General features: G+C 37.0%; 3 protein-coding genes across 6 annotated transcripts in view; 1 reads left to right on the top strand and 2 right to left on the bottom strand.

Annotated features, from left to right (window-relative positions):
• Positions 1-7,204, bottom strand: part of ABCB11 (ATP binding cassette subfamily B member 11) — a 47,364-nt gene extending 40,160 nt beyond the window's left edge. For 3 of the 4 annotated variants that reach the window (XM_056495833.1, XM_056495837.1, XM_056495839.1), the window contains exon 1: positions 6,611-7,204. The gene's annotated coding sequence lies outside the window, so the exon portion shown is untranslated. Of the gene's footprint in view, positions 1-5,192; positions 5,265-6,610 lie in introns of all 4 variants that reach the window. The other variant, XM_056495835.1, reaches the window with a different exon arrangement.
• Positions 3,881-10,589, top strand: DHRS9 (dehydrogenase/reductase 9). Its single transcript, XM_056496893.1, has 6 exons — positions 3,881-4,012; positions 5,369-5,699; positions 7,250-7,508; positions 7,564-7,568; positions 8,257-8,415; positions 9,241-10,589. The coding sequence occupies exons 1-6, from the start codon at positions 3,881-3,883 to the stop codon at positions 9,489-9,491; spliced, it is 1,137 nt and encodes a 378-aa protein (XP_056352868.1). The 3' UTR covers positions 9,492-10,589.
• A 1,970-nt stretch (positions 10,590-12,559) lies between these two features.
• Positions 12,560-22,283, bottom strand: part of LRP2 (LDL receptor related protein 2) — a 107,223-nt gene continuing 97,499 nt past the window's right edge. Inside the window, exons 71-79 of the mRNA XM_056495832.1 lie at positions 21,729-21,848; positions 19,780-19,870; positions 19,141-19,208; positions 18,862-18,982; positions 16,273-16,402; positions 14,259-14,378; positions 14,056-14,163; positions 13,555-13,626; positions 12,560-13,103 (exon numbers count right to left, since the gene is read on the bottom strand). Coding sequence (XP_056351807.1) covers positions 12,945-13,103; positions 13,555-13,626; positions 14,056-14,163; positions 14,259-14,378; positions 16,273-16,402; positions 18,862-18,982; positions 19,141-19,208; positions 19,780-19,870; positions 21,729-21,848 — 989 coding nt within the window. The 3' untranslated portion in view covers positions 12,560-12,944. The remainder of the gene's footprint in view (positions 13,104-13,554; positions 13,627-14,055; positions 14,164-14,258; positions 14,379-16,272; positions 16,403-18,861; positions 18,983-19,140; positions 19,209-19,779; positions 19,871-21,728; positions 21,849-22,283) is intronic.

Below are 22,283 nucleotides of genomic sequence, written 5' to 3'. Positions count from 1 at the left end.
TTATTTTTGTTTATTGACCAGATTACAGATCAAGCCAAGACTCTGGTTTTTTAATATTGATTTACTAATGTACATTCTAGCTGATGTAGAGTGTGATGAAATACAGTTCTGCCTCCTTCTCTAGAGGGACTATTCTCAGGGTGTCTCTGACCCTGGGTTGCTGCCATGGCTCTGCACAAGCATTAGCAGACACATGGTGTAGCTCTCTGGCATGGCCAAAGTTTCAGGACAGGGAGGTGTGGGTGGGCAGGACTATCAGAAGAACAAGGATCCCTCTGTGCCAAGGGAAGCAGGTCTCTACACAGCTTCCAGAAGCAAGCCTGGCCCTGGCTCTGAAGAACAGCAGCCAAGGACTACCCAGACTGAAAGACAGCTGCAGGCAAACAAAGGCTTCAGCAAAAGAATATGGCAACTCCAACCTGCACCTTCCTTCCCGTGCTCAGGGACCACAGGGAACTCCCACAGCATAGTGGTGCAAATTTATTGCTTCACAGGCAAAGAGGCAGTACTTGCTCCCTTCTTTCCTGAGAGTTCAGCATTGGCAACCAAAGGTTTTAGTAAAGTAAAACATTTTTCTGGGTAGCATTACTTCAGTATCCACTGCAGTGGGAAACGTTCTGGGTCCTGCTTGCTTTGTTTGATTTTTTGTTGCCTGTTTGTGGCCTCAGTCTCACTCTTACATCACCAATTCTCAATTTTCTGCTCAAGAAAAAAAAAAAGGCAGGAGAATTTTCTTAAAAATATGCCACATTCACAGCTTATTTTACTTGATATTTAACAAGCGTGTATTTGTTACCTTTCATGAAAGCAGATCTCACTAGTGGGATGTTTTATACATCTAATTAGTGGTAGATAAATATGTGGGAATGTGCTCAAAAAGTCAGGGTTATCAACACATCGTTGTCAGAACAGAAATCCAGTTCCTGGAATCTTTGTTGAGACTGTATACACTCACATGCTTATCTGGGTTTTGGCACAAGTGCTCAGTACCTCCCATGCTGCGTTACCCAGCTAGGGAACAAATAAATTCCACTTAACAAGTGTAGTTTTGTACCATTTTAGATATCAAAACTTACCTAGGACTGACAGATACCAAATGGGGCCAGAAGAAACCCTACCACCAGCCAGAGGTCTTCTCTAAAGAAGGGATTTCCTAAGATATGCAAATTGGCTCTATATACTTGCATTTAGGCAGCCAGCCAGTCCTTCAGACAAGCCAGATAACTAATGATCTACTGCACTGAGAACTAGGATCTAAAATACACTGTCAGCTACTGTACATGCACATTCTCACTCTGGGACGCAGATAAGATAGCTCACGCCCCTTTCATTTATGGATAACAAGCTGAAAGTTCACAAACATGATTAAACCTTGATGTATCTGTGGGCTGAGTGCTGCATAAAGACAGAAATAGAAGTGTTAGTACAGCAAAAAATCCAACAGTATCAATAATAATAATAAAGTCTAAAGCAATTAAATCATTGGGCTGCCTTCAGGAAAGATGTGAAAGCTTTTGGAGTAAAAGTTTGTTGTGTTCAATCCAAACTGTTAAACAGCATTATGTAATCCAGCAAAGATTACAAAAGAGAAAGAGGTTTTTTGGAGCAAGCTTCTCCCTGATATAAAATGCAATATGTAAAGGACTATTTTCAAAAAGGTGAGGCAATTTCCAGACATTTTTATCAAAAGAAGCAATACATTTCTCACTGAGAAAGCCTTGCAAGTAGCATTATATCTCCTCATCATTCTGACTTTTTGGAAATAGTGTCATATGAAAGGCTAATCTTAAATGTATCTGCACCACAATATGACTGTCTACACATATTTGGTCTAGAAAGTTTTATGCAAATCTCAGTTAAAGATTAATTATTCATGTTGGCATGTAGTTTTGAGAGAACTCCCAAACAGAAAAGCTTTTATCTGCTGACGTAATCAATGTGCTCAATGTGTTTTTATGTCATTATTGTTTGTTTATTTCTTTAGAAATCAAAGAGAAATCAAGTCCCTATATTCTGCTAGCTCCAGTGATGAAGCTGCTGTTCAGGACCTATGGAATAGACACTTGCCAAGCCTATTGGAGCAGGGGCTGTTTGTCTTTTGATCCTTGGACTTTCTTGTTTCACACAGAGGCTTTCTAGAAGCTAAAACTTTTTTCTCCACCAAGATTATTCAATCAAAAGGATTGATTAGGAAAACAAAGAAACTGAAATGACAGCACCTAGTCTGATCTTAATCTTTAGAAATTAAAGTTCAGTTGGTTGAATTCAGTCCCTGTCAGACCACAGCACTGTCAGTGAAGAGATACAAGAAGGGAAAAGAAATGCTGCTGCCATGTTTATGCATTAGTACTCAGAGCTGGATCAGAAGTTCCCACCAGACACCAGGCCAAAGACACCCAGCAATCATATATTAGAATCTGTGGCCATTCGAACTGTAGAGATTCTGTTTGTACAGTTTGTAGTATTTGAACATTTATTTGAGAAACTTTGAAATTGGTTTGTTTTTAGTATCAAAAAACTTCCCCTAGACTAGGAAAAGTAATTTAAAGAGGTATCTTAAGAGATTAAGTCACATCAACAGTAGCATCATTCATATGAAAGAGAAAAGGGCAAGGCCTGAAGCAAGCTCTATTAAATCAACAGAAGGACTCCTGCTGATTTCAAGACAAAGCACAGATCAGTTCTTTCAGCTCAGTAGATTAGTTCTCCTTAATCAGCCTTGACAGTCCCCCAAGCTCTTTAAATCACTATATATAGCCAGCAACGCCTATACAACATAGGTTGGTGAGGTAGGCACAGAGCAGCCTAGACAGAAGATTAATACCAAGTACATCCCTAAAATAGACAGAGATCACAGTACAAGTCATTAGCAATAGCAGGGAGAGGGGCCCTGCTGATGTGCATCAGTTAGGAAAGTACTACTTGACATAGAATTTATGAGATTTTTATGGTTTTTTAAACCAACATGCAGGTCTTGGCACACAACTGTATGAACAAATTGGGCTGTTTCTATGTTCTGACACTGGAAATAAATAACTGGTGAAGGCAACTCATGACCACCTGGAGATAAAGACTGAGCTTGCAGATGTCTCTCCAGAATGTGAGTAGAACTCGTGTCTATTGTTATAGTGAGCAGTACCTATTATATGCATTTGCAGGATATCTAAGAGAGCTAAGCATTTGTTTTCTAGTGCACAGACAAGAGAATATGCAGTCCCTTTCTTTCTAGAGTAAATTTTAACAATTGTTTATCTTAGCATCTACAAGGTCTGAACAAAATTCTAACCCAGAAATGCTCTTCTCAATCTGTGGAATCTTTCCTTGCTTCAATTTTCAAATACTGCTTTGGTGACCTAAGATTTTAAATGGTTTTGTTTTCCTGGGGCTTTTATGATGCTGTGGTAAAAATATGAAGTGCAAACCATACAAAGAAGATACAATCATGCTGAAAACTCACTGTACCAGACAACATTAATCTCCCTACAAAATGTTGTGTAGTAGAGTTTGGAGGTGTATTTCTTTTCAGATAACATATTACTAAAGATCTTAAATTATCTGTTGAGCAACAAAACAAATTTTCACATATTTACACAGCATACAAAAAAGCACTCCTTTTCCATGAAACAGAAGTGCAAAGCTCTGCACGTGCAGGAATACTTCTCCTAAGAGTAAGAGATCTGATGTTTTGTGGCTGCCAATTTGTTCAATTAATTAACTGAAAACTAGAGGTTTGTGGCTATGGAAGGGTAACTCTGGAGAGCTGTTGGATGATCTTTCTGTGTGCTGCCTGATATATCTAAATCTTCCACTGTATGTTATGTGAATGCTCATTCTGAAGAAACACAGTGCCTAAATTTCCCATTTGTAGTTCTTCCTCGGGATGCCTGGCAGGTCATTCTACCCATTGCAGAGTCCTGACTTCCGGAGTTTTGCACTGCCTGCAAAGTGGGGGGTGAAGGAATCCAAAGCACACACAGGCCCCAGAATTCACCCCAGTCTGAAATTCTTTGGCGTAAGCAAACTTCTGTGGGAGTAAATCATTAATACTCTTCTTCAATACAGGGTCTATGTGCTTGTTTCCTTTAGTGCAGACAAGCAGAGGGATGCTGAACTTCGCAGTCATCTAGGGATGTTAGAGGGCTCTCAATGCAGTCATGCTGCTTTTCTCTAAAATCAATTGCTTTTATAATGGCACATGTGTAGACACAAAAGCCAAGCTCTAACACACAAGTTCTCAATTTGCCAGGCAAATATCAAAGTTTGATGGAAAATAGAATCTGCCTTTAGCTATTTACTGACTACATTATTAATCCAAATGTAATATTTATGAAGATACATCAATACTCTTGAAATATCATGCTGACATTTTCTCTGGAAATGCACTGTTTGCCATTCCATGCAGCTATTTCAAAATCGATATGATCTTGGAAGCCATGTTTGGGCTGTTTTTTGGCTTTTGTAGAACTTCACAATTATCAAAAAAGAGATATTTTGGATAACATTGCACATTCACAGAATTAGAAGATTTTCTTGAAAGAAAGCTTTAACTGAGACTGTTTCTCTCGGTCCTGACCCCAGGCTCCTTCCAGCAGTAATGACATAATCTAGCAGAATACACAGTGGCAGAAGGCTCCAGCAGAGTGATACCTACCATGCATTTACACATTTCTTTATACAAACACACTTCCCATATAGGATGTTCTGCTGTGCTGTGTATTGCTGGTAAACAGGCAACAAGTGACAGAAGATTCAGGCACTGCTCCAAAGTCTACCTTGTTCAAGGGGCAGAGAGCAAATCACTCACTGTCACACAACACAAGCCACATAAATTAGTCATCAGATCCACCACTGCAGCTTACACTTCTCTTGGGTTGTTCTTGGGGTCATTCTGCTTCCATGTTACAGATTAGAAAAGCAGCCTGGGCAGCATCATGCAAGTGGGTCAAAGAGAATCACCCTTTTTCCCAGGGAATTTCTCTCTCTGGTATCAGCATAAATAATGATCAATGTCCACAAAAAAAAAAAAAAAAAAAAAAAAAAAAAGAAAAAAACTTTCAGAACTGATAAGGTCATTCCTTTCTGTCTAAAAAGTCCTTAAAGGACAGAGTTTACTAGAAAGTCTGGTCAGCAAAGCTTGAAAACATCAAAAATCTATTGAAAAGAAAGATATGGAAGGTTTTGTCAAGGCGCACATTATCCATGGATCCTGATTGTGCCAAAGCTCCTATTCCTGCTCTCTCCAAACATACAGAGGTGTGGAAGGGCTGCAACCAGAAACAAAGCCCCTTACAGGAGTTGTGTCTCAGGAAGTTGCAGGGTTGGCTGAGCACATTTGCTTCATTGCACTTCTACATTAACTTGCTTGTAGCTCTCAGTTTCAGACTCACTGCACATAGCAATTTTGGCTTCCATACTTTCTCTTACCATTTACTGGATCATCAGAGACAGATACAGAGTGAGAAATCTGAATGGAAAGCATGTCTTCATAACAGGCTGTGACACTGGACTTGGAAACTCACTGGCTAAATGGCTTGACAAAAAGGGATTTTGTGTCATTGCTGCATGTGCCACCAAAAAAGGAAGCCAAGAGCTACAGTCCTGCTCTTCACTCTCACTGAAGACAGTGAATCTGAACTTGGCAGACTCCAACAGCATTGCCAGGGCTGTGGTGTTTGTGACTGAACAGACAGCTGGCAAGGGTAAGTGACAAGGCAACTTCTCAGAAAGGTGATTCAATATAACCAAATCTGGTCTAGCTAAAAGTTCTGTTGCCTCTCTACTCACTGCAGAAACATTTTTAATCTTACTGATGAAACACATTCACTCCTTAGTTCTGTCATTTCTCAGTTCAAAGATATTGTCTCCAGCAATGCTGCTCATTGCTTTCACCAACAGGATGCCTAAAAATCTACTTACTCACACTGTTAAAACCAGATTATTCCCAAGTGTTTTTTAAACTCTTTCTGGTGTAGTGGAAGAATGTCAGTGGAAGGAAGGGACTAACTGAAAATTTTCTTGACAAATTTAGCCCACTCAATTAAAAATTGTTCATTCAGGGCCTCTGCAGCCCTCATCTATTAAAGAGAAGAGCATATTTTTGTGTGCCTGGATTAGTCTGACATTTGCACTGTACTCAACAATTGCACTGACTGTAACAGTTAAACACTTGCAATTTCACGCAGTATTCTTGGAGTTGTTACATAGGTAGCTCTCTCTACCCCTTATCATACATCTCTGAGCACTCTTGTAAAGAGGAAGAACTTCCCCTTGGATACCTACGATATTTCAGCGATGGATTTGGCAAAGGGTGCTAAAAAAATCTGTGTGGTAAATATACTCAACAGTGGCAATACACATTTATCAGCACTGGGAGCTCAGAATAAAGGCTACCAAAAGGAACCACAGCTCTGTAACTACCAGTTGTAACATGCAGTTATACCAACTATTCAATAGGCTTAATATTATTTATGCTAAAATAGCAAAACATATCTTTTACCATAGTACTTTCTCCTCAAAGCTTGTAAAAGGCTTTTGGCCTCATCATGAGTATTACAGGCCATTCTTGAATGCAGAGATTGAGAGCAAGTTTAACAAAATTACTAGCACTTACCTCCTCCAGTAGGCTCTTGCTCCCAACTTGTTGAAAGCCACAGGGTCTCAGCCAGGATAGCCACTGCTAATGCTTTCACTTCAATGTGTGGGACTCTTTATGGAGGCTGAGTGCTGGACTTTCGGCCTCTCCCCTCAGGCACAGGCTGTCCTCAGCAAACTCTTGGAAACGTCACTATTTATCTAAAGTTCCTAGAGTAATTTATAAAGGTAGTAAAGCAGTATTATCAATACACAGGGCTAAGCTAGTATCTTTAGAAGCACTGACTAATTCCATACATTTGGTTCAGACCTTTAGACCCCAAACCAGAAAAATCAGTCTCTTCACTTCCATGCAGACTATTTGATTTTCACAAGAATACAAGCTCCTATTAGAAGCCTACATACTTGAGAGGATCTGGATAATAAAGCCCAGCATGGCAGCCCACATCTCCAAACAAAATAGTTTTCCTTTAACACTTTATCCATGCTCTTCAGCAAATTTTACCAGGTATACAAAGTAGATAATCCAAATAAACCCCAGATAACTATTCATCTGACTGAAGCTTTTGCAGACTGTGTGCTTGGTTCCCAATGCACACAATACTCCAGGGTAAGATATTGTCATACACTGAAATAAATAGTTCTGCATTTCTCCTAGGGCTTTTTGGTTTGGTGAGCAATGCTGAAGGAACAGCACCCGTAGGACCCACTGACTGGCTGAGGATTGAAGACTTCCATTCAGTCCTGGACGTTAGCCTGCTGGGATTGATTGAAATCACACTCAAGCTTCTGCCACTTCTGAAAAAAGCTGAGGGAAGAATTGTCAATCTAATTAATGCCAAAGGCCTCATGGCTTTTGTAGGCGGTGGCTACAGTCTGTCCAAATGGGGCATGGAAGCTTTCTCTGACACCTTACGGTGAGTAGCCAGAAACACATGCATGAATCCAAGAATAGATTCCAGACATGCTGAGGAAGGGTGAGTGTATGTTTGCCCACTTTGATTCTTCTCTGGAAATCTTACCTAAAGGGGAAAATGAAAATAAGAGGGCTGGTCACATTTTTAAGATTCAAGTCTCCAGTACTATGGACAGACTCAGGAGCTTCCCAGTGAGACAAAGGTGCCATTTTCACCCCAAAGGACTTGCACTGAAATTACATAGAGAGAGCCACACTGCAAGGAAATCCATTAACCTTTATTGCATGAACATTTAATCATTTAATCATAGCCATTTAACCATAGGATAAAGTTCTAATCCAATTGAATTTTTTTTTCACTTTTACTTTTTCTCAGACACTTTAATAATCTGCTGTTGCTGTGAACTAAAATGGTGCAACAGTATATGAAACTGTCAAAAGTTTTAGTATGATAACACATGACTAAGATGCACCTGACTGCTACAGCCTTTGCATTAGTCCAACATAAACAACCCAGAGAGTTGTGAATATACTTGCTTTTTTTCCCCTCAGTTGTCTGCTCTGCTTTTACAGAACAAGTAACAAATTAGCTAGGAAGCTAATTTGAACATTTCAAAATAATTCTGATATACAAAAATAAGAATCAAAGTCTCAAATATTAATGTGGCAGATTGTCAATTTACTTAAGATTCATAGTTGTGCCATTATTGGATGGTCAGGGAGATTTTTTTTTTTTTCCTTCAAGATAGAAATGCAGCATTTTGGAGTGAAAGTAAGCATTGTTGAGCATGGTTTCTTTAAGGCAGAAGAAGTTAATTCAGATATCATTGAGAAATACCTCTTCAAACTTTGGAACAGATTGACTTCTGAGATCAGGGATTCCTATGGAGAAAAATACTTAATTGAATGTAAGTAGAGAAGAGATAGTATGAAAGCTCGGGGGGATATTATTAATATAAATAAATAACTGAAATGAGGCTGTAAAGACAGCAGCGCCAAGCTGTTTATAGTGCCATCTAGGGATAGGACTCAAGGCAATGGGCACACGCTGAAACACAGGATGTTCCTGCTGAACATTTCAGTGTGAGGGTGACTGAGGACGAGCACAGGTTGCCCAGGGCAGTTATGGAGTCCCCATCTTTGGAGATATTCAAAACCATCTGGATGTCCTGGGTAGCCTGATCTAGGTGACCCAGCTTAAGTAGTGGGGCTTGGTGCCAGAGGTCTCTTTCAACATCAGTCTATCTGTGATTCCGTGAACATTTACTAGACATTGCTAATGCTCATTAAGGGCCCATCACTGACTATTCTTTACTATGTGTATGTTAGATGAGGCCTGAGATATTAGTTCACCCATGAGACTAGTGAGATATGAGATCATGCTACATTTCTTAGTCCCTGAATACTTACAGGTAGCATGCCCAGTGGGAATGAGCTGCTATGATGATATGCTACGTTTGCTGCTTAGTGATATCTGAAAAGTTAGTGCAGTGTGACTCAGCACATTCTGTATGGAACATCTGGTTCACAGTATAGGCCAGGGAGGTGTTTGCTTATTGGACTTCTGGGTGTTGCAGCCTTTATTGTCTCTGCTTTGCTGAAGCTATACTGCTCTCAGCACTCGAGACAGTAGTTTAAAGCAAGCCTAAAGCTGTAGCCAAACTTTTGGATATAAAGAACAATCTCACAGAGATGTTGCACATAAATGCTTTCAGGATTGTTTTTGTTTACAGATATAAAAGCCCAAAGATCATCAGTGAAAAGACTGTGTGACTATGATATTTCTAATGTCATAAAATGCATGGAACATGCCCTGATAGCAAAGTATCCCAGGACACGATACAGAGCTGGATGGGATGCAAAGTTCTTCTGGCTGTTTCTCTCCTATGCCCCAAGCTGTTTGTCTGATATGCTGTTGCGCATTACATTTCCAGCTCCAGCAGAGAGCAGGAGACCAGTTCATGGAGTTCTAATTAATGTCTAGTATTAAAACAGAATCATCTGTGCAGAAATAAATGTTTATCCTATCAAAACTAGATGTCCTCTTCTCTACCAGTTACAAGACTGTTAAAATACTTTTCAGAAGACACTTTCTCCATCTCTTATCCCATCTTACCTGAAATTCTGAGTTCACAGGTAGGCTTGTAAATCCAGCATGTTTTTGAAGGCTGTTGCTCAAAAATTATGCCCCTATAGGATCTGCATTCATAAAATCTTCAGCTGCAAAGCTAGTTAATACTATTCACACATGACATGAAGTCAAATAATGACAAAGTCTAGCTATTGCAGCATATTCCAGAAATTACAATTATAGTATCTGAATCCTTGATTATTGAATTCTGCAGAAAAAAACACAAGTAATTTTACAGATATACAATTCTAGGGAAAATCAAATCTCCACGGTTCTATGCAACCAGAGTATCAAAATGCATATTTTAACTTCCTTCCTAATATTAATATAGTTTATGGGGAAAATACAAAAACAATATGCATTCATGTTATGTTTCATCCTCAGTGTGTTTTGCAAGTTAAATGGAACATTATTTCATTTATCAGATGAAATAGGTCATTTGTGTAGGTTACAGGAAATTATTTCAGTTGTACAGAGCGGGTTCAGAGTGGCAAAACATAAGTTGAGGTTACTGTGCCTTTTGTACACTATATCTCTCAAGCTGTTGGGCAGAGGCTCACAAATCAGTGCTCCAAGAGATATTAAAATTAAAGGGGTAAAGGTTTTATTTGCTGAAGTGCTGTGATGGTGATTAATCATTAATGTAAAATTCAATTAAGCTTAAAAAAATACCATGTGCAGGTCAGAACTCCAAACATAAGAAAAGAAGTTTCATCACTGTATGTGAGAGTGTGTGTGTGTTTGCAATGGGCAATAAAAGGGCAGTATGTAAAAAGTGTTAATAACCTTTAAGTATTTAATTGAAGTTCAATTCTTTAGCAAATGGCTTCAAGAATAAATTTATTTTACTTCATTTCATAATAAATACCTGCTGAGAGAGAAATCTTTCTATCTGGCCTGGCAGCTCTAAAGAGAATGTACATGAAAAAATTAATGGTATAATTTAGCAACTCTGCAGTTGCAGATTACAGACAGTTGTTGAAATCTCTAAAAATCAGCTCTCTTTGAAACAGGAGTCCAAAATTTAAGAATTCAAGCAGGAACTGTCCTGATAAAGGAAAAAGAATACAAGTGAAAAATTAAGTTATGAGTATAATCTAAAACTTCTGTTGTATAAAGTACCAAACCCTAAATTTTACATAATCAGAAGGTTAGCTATGCTACTGAAATGAGGAATCCCAATTGAAGCTTTGGAATCTAAGATATGCTAAACAACCAAACTTACATATTACCTATCTTCAGAGTAAGCCAAGGACTGTTTTCTTCCGGATCTGGAAATTTAAAATTATTGCAGGAAAAAAAATATATATATTTCTGATACTTGGCTGACATATTAGAAGTTTTCACTAATGCTGGTTCCAAACCTTTGAGTTGACAAAGACTATTCCCAAAACTGACACTCCTTTTTCTCGTGGCATGCAACTGCAGGCAAGTCTTTTGGAAGGGTCAGCCCTGCCTTCTCCAATTAAAAAAACCTTGTGAATCCTTTCCTTAAGAACAGCCCTTTGCATCTCAAAGAAATCCTTATAAATGTGTCTGCTGTGTTGCAGACTCTAAGTAATTTCCTACATTAATGCACTCAGAAAAAAATGCTTTTAAAAACACATAATGTGCTTAACGAATAAAAAACCCAAAGCATCACATTTTGACATCAGATATGAAAGTTAATTGAAATAAGGTTTTAATCACTTATGTCCATACTACCTTGTCAGTCTCTCAATAGTAAGAGTTTCCTGTTTCAAGGGTCAGTCTATTGAATGTGTGTAATAGGGCATCTTCACACTTACAGATACAACGTCAGTATCAAGACAACCTCTTACATGAAGAACTTTAGACAGTTGTGTGAAGCAATAAGCATTATTATTTTACTTTATCTAAAGCATTGTAGTTTTCATGTCAGAGTGCACTGAAGTCTCCACAACTGAAAAAAGTACATAGAGCCTCGACACAAATTATGGAATAGGAATGTGATAAAATAATATGTTTATTAGACTTATTCAGCAGCATAATTTTCCAGTTGGCTTTTTTAATCAGAGTATGTTACAATGTAATTACAAGCATTCTAATTAGAAATAGCATATATTTTGAGAATTTTGATATAAAACAATCAAATAGCAAAAGGCTCAATGATTATAACTTCAGGAATCTTTTATATGAGCAGCTAGCTGGGAATGCTTGAAGAACATAGTCCTGTAATTGGAGTTTTCTCAAATGGTTCCTCTTGTGAAAACTATCTTGGCTAATTAATAGAAGAGCTAAAAAATCAATAGTATATTCTGATGGAGGGTTATAGGAACAACCAGATAACTACAAAGACTGCATTAGTAGAAATTGTTTCCCTTTCTATTAATATCCACCTCAGGAAATAAATAGTCAATAAAATTAAATTTTCACATTAAAAAAAAACCTGAAGAATTTCTGAAATGAACCAATATCTTTCATATTTTGCTGTTTGGAAATAAGCTGTTACAGAAACCTAGCTAATTCATAGTACAAATTAGTTCCAGAGACTCCAGCCAAGAACAGAGATATTCCATTGATGAGCAAGAGAAAAGCTCATTAACTAGTTGTGGCACTAAAATCTAAATATATCCAGTCTTCATAGGAATACTATTAACGGAATTGTGTTAATTGGAACCTAGAGGAAAACTATGTGTCTTACAGATTGAGTGAAAATTATCTCAGGTAATTAAAACATTGTAAGAGCAACATTTTGCACAGGTAACTATTCGGCACAATAATGCTGCATTGACTCTTTCATCTTTTGTTGAAAACAAGATAGATACCCATTTTCATATACAGTACTATATAAAATAGGTGGCAAAGATGCCCAGAGCACCAGTAGAAGTTTTAAAAGGTGCTGTTATAAAAGGTACACTCTAAAGACCCTGCAAATCAGTAATGTTCCTATATTTGCCTTGTTTGGTTTTTTTTTTTTCAGTTTTAAGCATTTATATAATTAATTTAGCCCTAAATATATGACCGATTCCATACAAATTTCTACTAGCAACATCACTGAACACGATAATCTTAAAAAAATTTACAAATGTACAATATATTTATAACATTACTTTCAGACAGCTTCAGTGCAAAGATATACATATAGTACATCACGATAATTGTTCATAAAAATAGAAATTGGCATTTGTCAAAAAAACAAGGCATAGTTTCAACATACATCTCCAGCCACTGGCTAAGAGATGTATATATTTTTATAAAGCATTTGAATGTGAACCTTACTCTTCTGTTTATAAAAAATATATGTGCAAATGGATGTGTCTAATTTTCCCTAAATGAGTTACCTAGTTATACCACAGAGTCCTCTTTAACAAGATTGGCGGTGTCTTTAAATGTATCCTCTGTTGCTGTGTAAGCTAGTGGTTGGTCTCGCTTCAGAATAATCTTGGGAGGCAGTGAAGGAGAATGGGTAGGGACATTTTCTGTGTCTTGCTGCTCCTTTTCCATCTGAAACAATAATCATAAAATCAAACCTTATATTCTAATACACCATACATCACACATCAACTTTCAGAAATAGCAAATAAATATTCTTAAAGTCAAACTTCATGGTGTAAATTATTTCTGCAAAACACCACCTGTAACAAAATGAAATACTGATTTCACCACAGATAGTACAGCTGAGTAAAAACAATACTAGAAACTTATTCCACACACTGGAACTTCTACTTTAATGCTTAATGTCAGGAGCAGCTGTGCTGCCTGAGCTGAGCCTACTCAACATCTCATTGTGCATTACATTTGGTAACTGCTCACCACCAGTCCCTAACCTGGACTGGAATTTCTGTGCTGTTCCACATAGCAGCAGAATCTACCAATAATTTTTATCCTATGAAAGCAGGAAGAAAGTCCAGCAGTATATTAGCTGAAGAATAGAATTATATAATATAAACAATACCTCCGCATATATTGGGTTTTCAAAATTAGTGTTTTGTTTCTTTTTTCTCTTGAAGAAACTCCACTTTGATTCCTGAAACATAAAAATTATTAGAACTTTATACATTTTTCTCAAAACTTCTCAGGAAACTGCCAGTGACATGTTGGATTTCACTTGCATTGATTGCTACCTCCCTAACTTCAGATGGATGTTCTTACATCACTATGTTGTAATTCTAAGCATGGAACCCAAATTTCTTTTTTTCCTAGATAACCAAGTTATTTCAGCTAAAGAAGTATTCATAAAAGGCTAGGCAACAAAAATTACTAAATTATTTCATGGAAGCCTATCATTCCAGACAAGTACATCAAAGAGGAAAAAACTGTCTTGAAAACAATACAAGCGCAATTATTGAGGGACATGGAACTACAATAAGTTGACTGCAGCTTCCCTAACAATTCCATTTTTCTGATCTGGAGCAGAAAATAAAAAAGGCATCCTTGGAGTATTTTTATTTCCTACCGGAGGTACATCTGTACTTTGAGAGGTTTCCTTTGGGCTAGCAGATACCACAGAGGAATACACAGGATTTTCAAAATTTTCATTTTCCTCACTACCAGCTGCTGCTACCTGTAGGAGAAGAAAGAAAATCAACATTCTTCAAAGAAGAAAAGGTAGTCATAAGGGAAAATGAAAGGTGAAAGTCAAGCCAAAATTTATCTTACAAGTGTTGGCCGAATGACCGTAACTGCACCAGCTGTGCTGGCTCCACCATCTCTGGTTGTATACATAGGATTTTCAAATGTGATTGGTTGCTTCCCCGACTCCACTGCAAAGTTTTCATTCTATGGAGGAAAAAAACCAAAAACTGCAGTGGAATAAACATCTCCATACTCCTAGGAATTAATGTATTGTCAAACTCTTAATCTTGAGGAACAACACATTTACTTTCACATAGGCAAAACCTAGTATCTGTTAAAATCACAAAATCAATTTACTTTACTCCTTGACTTAGCAGCCTGGACTACTGATTATTGCATTACCTCATTTCCTAGATGGACAAAAACCCCCACACACACTTCAATACTTGACTCAAAGTATTTTATGATGAGGAAAGACAACTTTCACACATCATACCTTCAATAGATAGAAGAAGAGATATCAAAGGAAAAATAATATCCAAATATATATTTTCATTTAGAGACTTCAAAATGACATAAAAATTAATAAGCAGTAGCTGATATATAAAAGAATGGGGATAATTAATTTGTTTCACCAAGGAGATTGCTGTATTTTTTGAGACAAATCAGTAAATATGTCCCCTTACTTATGTCAAATGAGTTACATCAGGTAGGAGGATAATGAAAACAATACGCCGCCCAGACTCACTTGTCCTGCTCTTTGATACAGCCTCATGACAGAACAAGAAAGGAATAGCACAGGAATACTACAGCAGCTAGCTCCTTAAACCTTCCTCTTTTTCACAAACCACTGCTTCATGCCACATGGATTCATGCTTTCTGCTACAAGAATATGGCTTTTTTGTAACACAGTAAAGTCTTGTCAGCTTCCTCAAACTTGATTGAACTAAGAATAGCACTACTGAAAAATATCCAACATCTACCCATGTATATATGATGTTAAAATTTTAGGAGGCACATCCCACAGTTCCTCACTGCTATACACCAAACCCTTTGAATTCTTTCCCAGTGAACATAACAATTTTTTGTTTATATTCTGAAAACACAGGAAGAACTAACACCATGTAAGTAGAGAGAGTCTGGATCCAGATCTGTTATTGGTAATGTATAAACAGCGTTGCTTGAACTTCAGTATGTTGGTATTGGGCCAGAAAATGCCAAGTATGGTGAAGTTCTTTGTGCTTGAAAAAGATTTGGGGTAATATACAAGCCTAAAGCTATTTTTTCAGTGTTTACCAAGATGTTCATGTGGATGTTTTGTTACACAAGCTGCCTAATTTTAACAAAGACTGTCTTTCTTCATCTATATATTTATACCAGGAGCTTATCTTCCTTAGATGTTTAATTTCATATTTATTCATCATAAGTTTAGGAAGTTTTCACCTTCTACTTAGCAGCAAGTGCTAAGTATTCAAACATATCCATGATATTTTTCCTACAAGTAAAAATTATTTGTACATTATAATTCTTGTGGTAAACAGGAATAACACAGGGATCTGGTATTTCTCAGATGTACATAACAAAACATGGATGAAGTAGAGTTACATTTTATGATGCCCCCATTTATTTGTTGAAACATCATAAATAAGAAATTGTCAAACCTGTAGAGTATTGCACAAAATAGTGAATCCTGTGATGAGGCTTGAATGCTCTAACACACCATCTGGTTTTGAAAACTACACATTTTAAACTGTTCTATGGAACACAAAGGTCCTAAAACATTCCCTGTTACAACATTGTCACTTGTCTTCTCATTCCCTTTATATTCCATGAACATGATGAAAGATGAAAGAGGGTAATTGACTTAATTTCTGTTATATAAATCTTGGAAAAATTCATATTATTTTAAAGAACATCCTATATCTGTCCTTGCCTTCCTGAAAGGCTATTTCAGGAAACTATCAATCATTGTTCACTACATTTTCTAGAACAAATTTCTCATCTCGCTATCATTTTATAGATAAAAGGGTCCCTTCTATAAGCTACTAATTAAATTAAAAGCACACAATTTAAACATTATTTGAGAACTAAACCTTACCATTTGCATTGCTCTGTCTATAGCAGAATCTCCCGCAAAGCCAGAGACTCCTATGTCCATAGTCACATCTGCTCCAGATCGGAAAGTTACCCCATTGCCATTCTCATTAGATTTTACAAGACTGCTTAAACTATAAAAAATTCCAAACAAACAAAAACAAACAAACAAAAATAAAAAGAAAGTTAGAAGAGATTAGACAGAAAGAGAGTTTCTAATACAGTTTTTTTTCACTTGTTCTTCTAAGCATAATTAGCACTTTCAATTTTGGCAAGCTAGCATCAGAAGTTGTATTTCTTTATTAGTTTAATGAGTTTTGAACCTAAGTTAGCCCACTCAGAATCATCCCAAATAACTTTGTGTGCTCATGTAGACATCAAATTATGTCAATGAAATACAATTTCACAGAGTTTACCCACATTTTGACCACTCTTACTTCAGTGTTGATTTAAAGACAAATGCATAGATCCTCTCAATTATTGAAATTCATTGAAACTGATTTTTTAAATATGCATCTGAAATTTGACAATATAATTCCACCAACACCTTTACTGAAGATTGATGTTTGCAGATCATGAAGATACCTACAAGGCCTACTGTTTTCATACTAGTGAATGTTCAATCTGTGTGCAGATTTATGAGAACCACAAGTGCACGCTAGATATTCATGAATAATATTGAAAATGTTCTGAAAGCACACTGTTGGGCTAAAAATAATAAGAGGAGTGAAAGATAGAAATCAGTAACATAATACAGGACATTCCCATGCAGGAATCTGAGCATGTAACATCCCCAAATCTAACTACAAATCTGTTCCACAGCTAACCTTTAGTTTCATTTTGTCAGATTTGCCTAACTTGAAGGAAGGCAAAACTACTGGAGTCATCTTTCCAATTGTATGTCCTCACTGAGTCTGGCTTGTGCTAAACTTCTTTCCTTCAACTGGTGCATTGTGTACACATGTCACCAGTTGGCCCTGCAAGCATCAGCTGATTCAATTTTAAAAAGGTAGATCTTAGCTATGATTCCTGTACATGGACAGGTCTCATATTACAGGCAACAGCTAAGCTATAACTTGAGTTAACTCTTCTGTAAATGTACAAGTTCAGAGTTTAAAGAAAGATTGAGCAATGGCAGCACTAAGACATATTAATGGCAGAAATAAATGCAAATCAAGCCTCACAGACAAAAACCTGATGTCTCCTTTTTGCATAGTCTCGTAACTTATGTGGGAAGCATTGTTGAATAGTAAAGATCAAGTCAGTACATTAAAATTTCAGCTTGCTCACTATCTAACAATGCAGAAATTTTCCATTCAAAAAAGCAGGAAACAGGGAATTTCAGTGAGTAGCTTGGAGATTTCTTAAAACCTCTTTGCCCTTCAGAATTTACTTGCACAAAAAGTTTGCCCCAATTGAATTATATCAGCTCATGAATAAATTAGATTAGAATTATTCCACTGGACCAGGTTGCTCAGAGCTCCTTCCAAGTTATTGAATAATGGGGCATCCACAACTTCTCTGGGAAACCTGTTTTAGTGCATCACCACTCTCACAAATAATTAATTCTTAATATCTAATCTAAACTTACTCTCAGTTTGAATCCGTTCACCCCTTGTCCTGTCACTATGTGCCCTTGTAAAAAGTCTCTTCCCATTTTCCTTGTAGACTCCCTTCACCTACTAGAAAATCACCCTTAGGTCACTCCTAAACCTCTTTTCCAAACCAAATTCTCTCAGCCTTTCTACGTAGGAGAGTAGTTCCACCTCTCTAATTATCTTGGTGGTCTTCATCTGGGCTCACTCATTGTCACTATTTCAGTGTAATCCTCCAGTGAGGAAGCAGTTTTAGCTTCATCTACATTACTGATTACAGTGATTTAATTAGATTGACTTAAGAGCTCTAACTGGGAAATTGGTGCAAGGACTATGAAGATGTGCCTTTATACACTTTAAAACACAATTTGCTTAAAGCTAAAAAAATTCAAAGCATCATATTCTGATATATTTAAAACAAATTAATTTTAAATAAATTAGAAAATGTTTCCTTCATCTTCCTTTAATTTAAAACATCAAATATTTTTTATGACATTTCACAAAGCTGGTTTTCACTCAACAGTATGACTGTCAGCAGTATAGGCATTGTCTCAGGCACTGGAAACAGAAGTTCACTACACACGTGCCATATTTTTAAGTAGATTAATTCAGCATTGCAGATGAGTACAGCCTTTCAGTGTTAAAAGATCTCTTCAAATCATCTTGGGTCAAAGTTTCATAAAAAATTAAAACATTTAACTATGGTCTTTTGGATTATTTTGAATTGAATATGCAGCTTCAGATCTGGTAAACAGTCCTCTATATTACTCATTATTTAAAAGCTAATTTAGAATGTCAGAGAGTTTTACAGTCATCCTTGATCAGCTATGGTATTGCCTGGAAAGAAAAATTCACTGGAATTGCTGCAACACTGCACTTCCCATACTCCACCAGAATGGGCACACAGCAAAAAAACCCTGACTTTTCAGAAATATTTAGAAACAAATACACATTTCCAGTTCACAAACACTCCTGCTCTGAAAGCCTTCAAAACATACCTTGGTAGTTTGGGAAGCGCTGGTAAAAGGGAGCCTGTCCGCCTGTAGTTAAAAAAGCCTCCAACCGCTAACACTCCAATAATTATGATGAGTATGACTGTCAGCAACACTGCTACTGCTGCTGTCAAAGACAGAAGAACAAGAAACATTCAAGCAAGCATAGTTCAGTGCAAAAGAAGAGCCCAGAGAATTAGAAGCCTGACCCTGAACAGGTATTGTGGTGACGTATTTTACATTCTTTAGCTCAAATGTCAAGTGCTATATAATCTTGAAGCTTACTTGTTCCAGGAGGGACTCCTTTTGACAATCCCATTTCACAATAATTCCCAGTGTATCCATAAGAACATCTGTAAATGTAAGAAGGACAGCTGACTGAATGGCTTTTATTAAGCCTGGGATTTCAGCTTTATGATTATATTCTGAAACGTTTACCTACAACCCGGAAATTTTAACTCTATGCTCAGTAATTATATATTGCACTGACTGGATGTAAATATAGTACATCTCCTATAGTCAGAGAACTGAAAGTGAAAATAAAAAGTGCTGAGTCAGAAGGTCTGGTTTCAGTGGAGCATTGGTGGCACCTGCTGGCTGTTCCAAGCTACATGTATTGAGAGTCACTTTTCCATTGTTACAATTTTAGGGTATAGCATTTTATTAGAATCTTCAGAAGTTTGCCTTCTAAGGTTTTTTGTTTTGGAGTTTGTTTGGGGTTTTTCTCCCCAAACTGATGCACTTACATTACTTATATGTTGATATTTTTATGCATGTGTTTTTCCATAGTTGTTATAGAAATGCTACTGCAGATATATGACACCTTCTGAAATGTTTCTAACAGATTTCAAAGAGTCTAATTGTTTCGTGAGACTAAACCAGCACAGTCTGAGCCAGGACTACCCTAACAATATTTACACTTACTTGCATTTGGGAAGACTGCTTTCATCCATATAGCATGTTCCACCATTCATGCACCTGCAAGCTGGTGGCATTGTGGGAGGGGCTTCAATAGCTGCAAAATTCAGAAGCCACAGATGCATTATCAAGACATCCTCAACAAACTAAACAATACCAATAATGCATTTTTTTTTGTCTGTATAGTTCTTGCATATGCAAACTCACAGACTGCTTTTCAGAATTTTTGTTTTTGATAGCACATGTGCTTGTTGCTCTTGTGTCTTTTTCTGCCAAATCAGCTTAAATTAATTGAAGCAAAACCTCTTCTCAGAACACAACGACTTAGTAGAGTGTAGGCATAGTCAGCTCAAAAGCTGTGTGTCTGCACACTTTCTTTTTTTCATGCAATATAGCCCACATCACCCTTCAAACATATCCATTCAGAAAGCAATGCCTTCTCTTTTGTCCAGACTCTTCCATTCTATCAGCAGGAAGTTGCACAGAAAGGCCAAACTGAAATACAATTACTTATGAAGAGAAGCAAGGGATGAAAACACACATAGAGGAAGAGCATTATTCTAATGCTGAATGAAGTGGGAGGAAAAAAAATAATACTAGTGGCCAGTAAGAGCCCAGGATATACTGTCAGAAAAGTGTACTTAACATAGGAAGAGCCCTGGATCTGAGCCATTTTTATAGGCTATAGATTGAGGATGTAGATATATCATAGTATTGTTATCAGCCAGAGGAAGAAAGTGTGTTAGTACAATGTTTCTTACAGGTAAAATGCCTTCCAAGTAAATTGAGTACGAAAAAGGGAAAGGCAGAGGTTTTACAGGCTGTTTCTTAGTAGCTGCAATTGGGCCAAATAAACTAAATGTACGTACAAAATCTATATTGGGTAACTGCACAAGCATAGTTCTCTTAATTCCCAAACATTTTATGTAAAGCAGTTTGAGCAAAGAATATCAAATTCAGTGTCCCCAGAGCAACAAGCAGCAATTAGCAAATGCCGTCAACATTGTTGATTCCCAATTTAAACACATATTGTATACATTCATTCACTATTACATATTACTATAACCTCTTTCTGCAGCTCATACCGCATGTCAATAGGAAAAATCACTAATAATTATTAAGAAAAGGTAATTTAGAGGTAAGGCAGTGTAAAAGTGATGACATTTTCAGGGCAAAAAGAATATGATTCAGAGAAGATTAACCATAGGAAAGACGCCAGACAAAACGTTACAAATCAAAATACATTAAAGATAAGTTCCAAGGACAAGTACAAGGACATCTTGTACTCTACCACCCACACCACTGTAAGCTAAGAATGCAAACTATTGACTAAAGATATATAGAAGTCTTGCAGTGGTATTTTTGTTATTCTCAGTAAAGGCAGAGAAATTCTATTTGATTTGTGCTCCTGGAAGCACTGTGAGGAGTGTTTTTGCAATGCAATAATGAAGCATGAAATTCTAGTGCCAAAAAGGTGTTCCAGAGTATAATTACCCAGAAGTTATCTCTGTCCACACTCTTGAGTTCTGTAAGCTTTAAGTTTCTATGATACTGATTAAGTAAGAGCTTTCACAGAATTGTAAACAAAATTGTTAACAATTTTGTTTTGTTAAAAATAATAATTTGTCAAAAATTCTTAGTTCTGAAATCAATGCATTCTTAAAATATTTTCAAATTTTAAAGCAAAAATCAGAATATGTGACCAGTTTTGTAGCTGTGTCTGCTCTGGTTGGATTGACAGACCAATATCCATTTTATAAATGACATGCAAAGACATTAAAGAAAGTGTACAAGATGACCACAAATCACTGATAACTGAGAATAAAAGCCAGATGTTCTGACTTACCAATATCTATTGCATCAGTTAGCCTATCCCTCCATACTTCTAATTCAGTAATGCAATTGTATTCCTAAAGAAAATCTTCTTTCATTTCCAGTTTGACAAATTATTCTACCTGCATCACATTCTGTGCTGCTGCCTTCTAGGAACCGAGTCCCTTGAGGACATGAGCATGTGTATCCTCCTGGTCTCAGCAAGCAGAGGTGGCTGCAGACATCTTTACAAGGATTAGGCACTGAAAAAGTGATAAAGTGATAAATCTTTGAAGAAGCAATATTGCTGAGGTAAGGCAGGGCAATTCCACAGTTAGTTGTGCCAACATTTGTAACAAAACCTTCTCTCTGCCTTTTCTTACACCCTTACATTCTTAAGGAAGACACAATGTCTGCTGAGAGCCCATATAGCATCAGGAACAAACTACTACAAGTATTGAATGATCACTTTGCCAGGATAAATATGTATTATGACTATCCTGATGAGGGAGGGGGGAAAAGAGAAATGACAGGCTGTTAACTTAGAGACTCGAAAGACCAATGTGTGATGTTCTACTGTTGATTTCATTTTGGCTGTGCAGAAAGTATTTGTCAGGCTGTATTTCATTTTTAGGTTTCAGAAACTAATATTATCATTTACTAATAGACACATTATCAAAAGATTACTAAGCTTTTTG

This window comes from Oenanthe melanoleuca, chromosome 7, assembly GCF_029582105.1.
Source record: "Oenanthe melanoleuca isolate GR-GAL-2019-014 chromosome 7, OMel1.0, whole genome shotgun sequence".
Classification (NCBI taxonomy): domain Eukaryota; kingdom Metazoa; phylum Chordata; class Aves; order Passeriformes; family Muscicapidae; genus Oenanthe; species Oenanthe melanoleuca.
This window is presented reverse-complemented; position numbering and strand designations above follow the sequence as displayed.

Coding starts and splice junctions, on each gene's coding strand:
- DHRS9 (XM_056496893.1), top strand. CDS start 3,881: ATGCCTGGCAGGTCATTCTACCCATTGCAGAGTCCTGACTTCCGGAGT. Junction 4,013..5,368: donor CCAGTCTGAAATTCTTTGGC/GTAAGCAAACTT, acceptor ACTTGCTTGTAG/CTCTCAGTTTCAGACTCACT. Junction 5,700..7,249: donor TGAACAGACAGCTGGCAAGG/GTAAGTGACAAG, acceptor CATTTCTCCTAG/GGCTTTTTGGTTTGGTGAGC.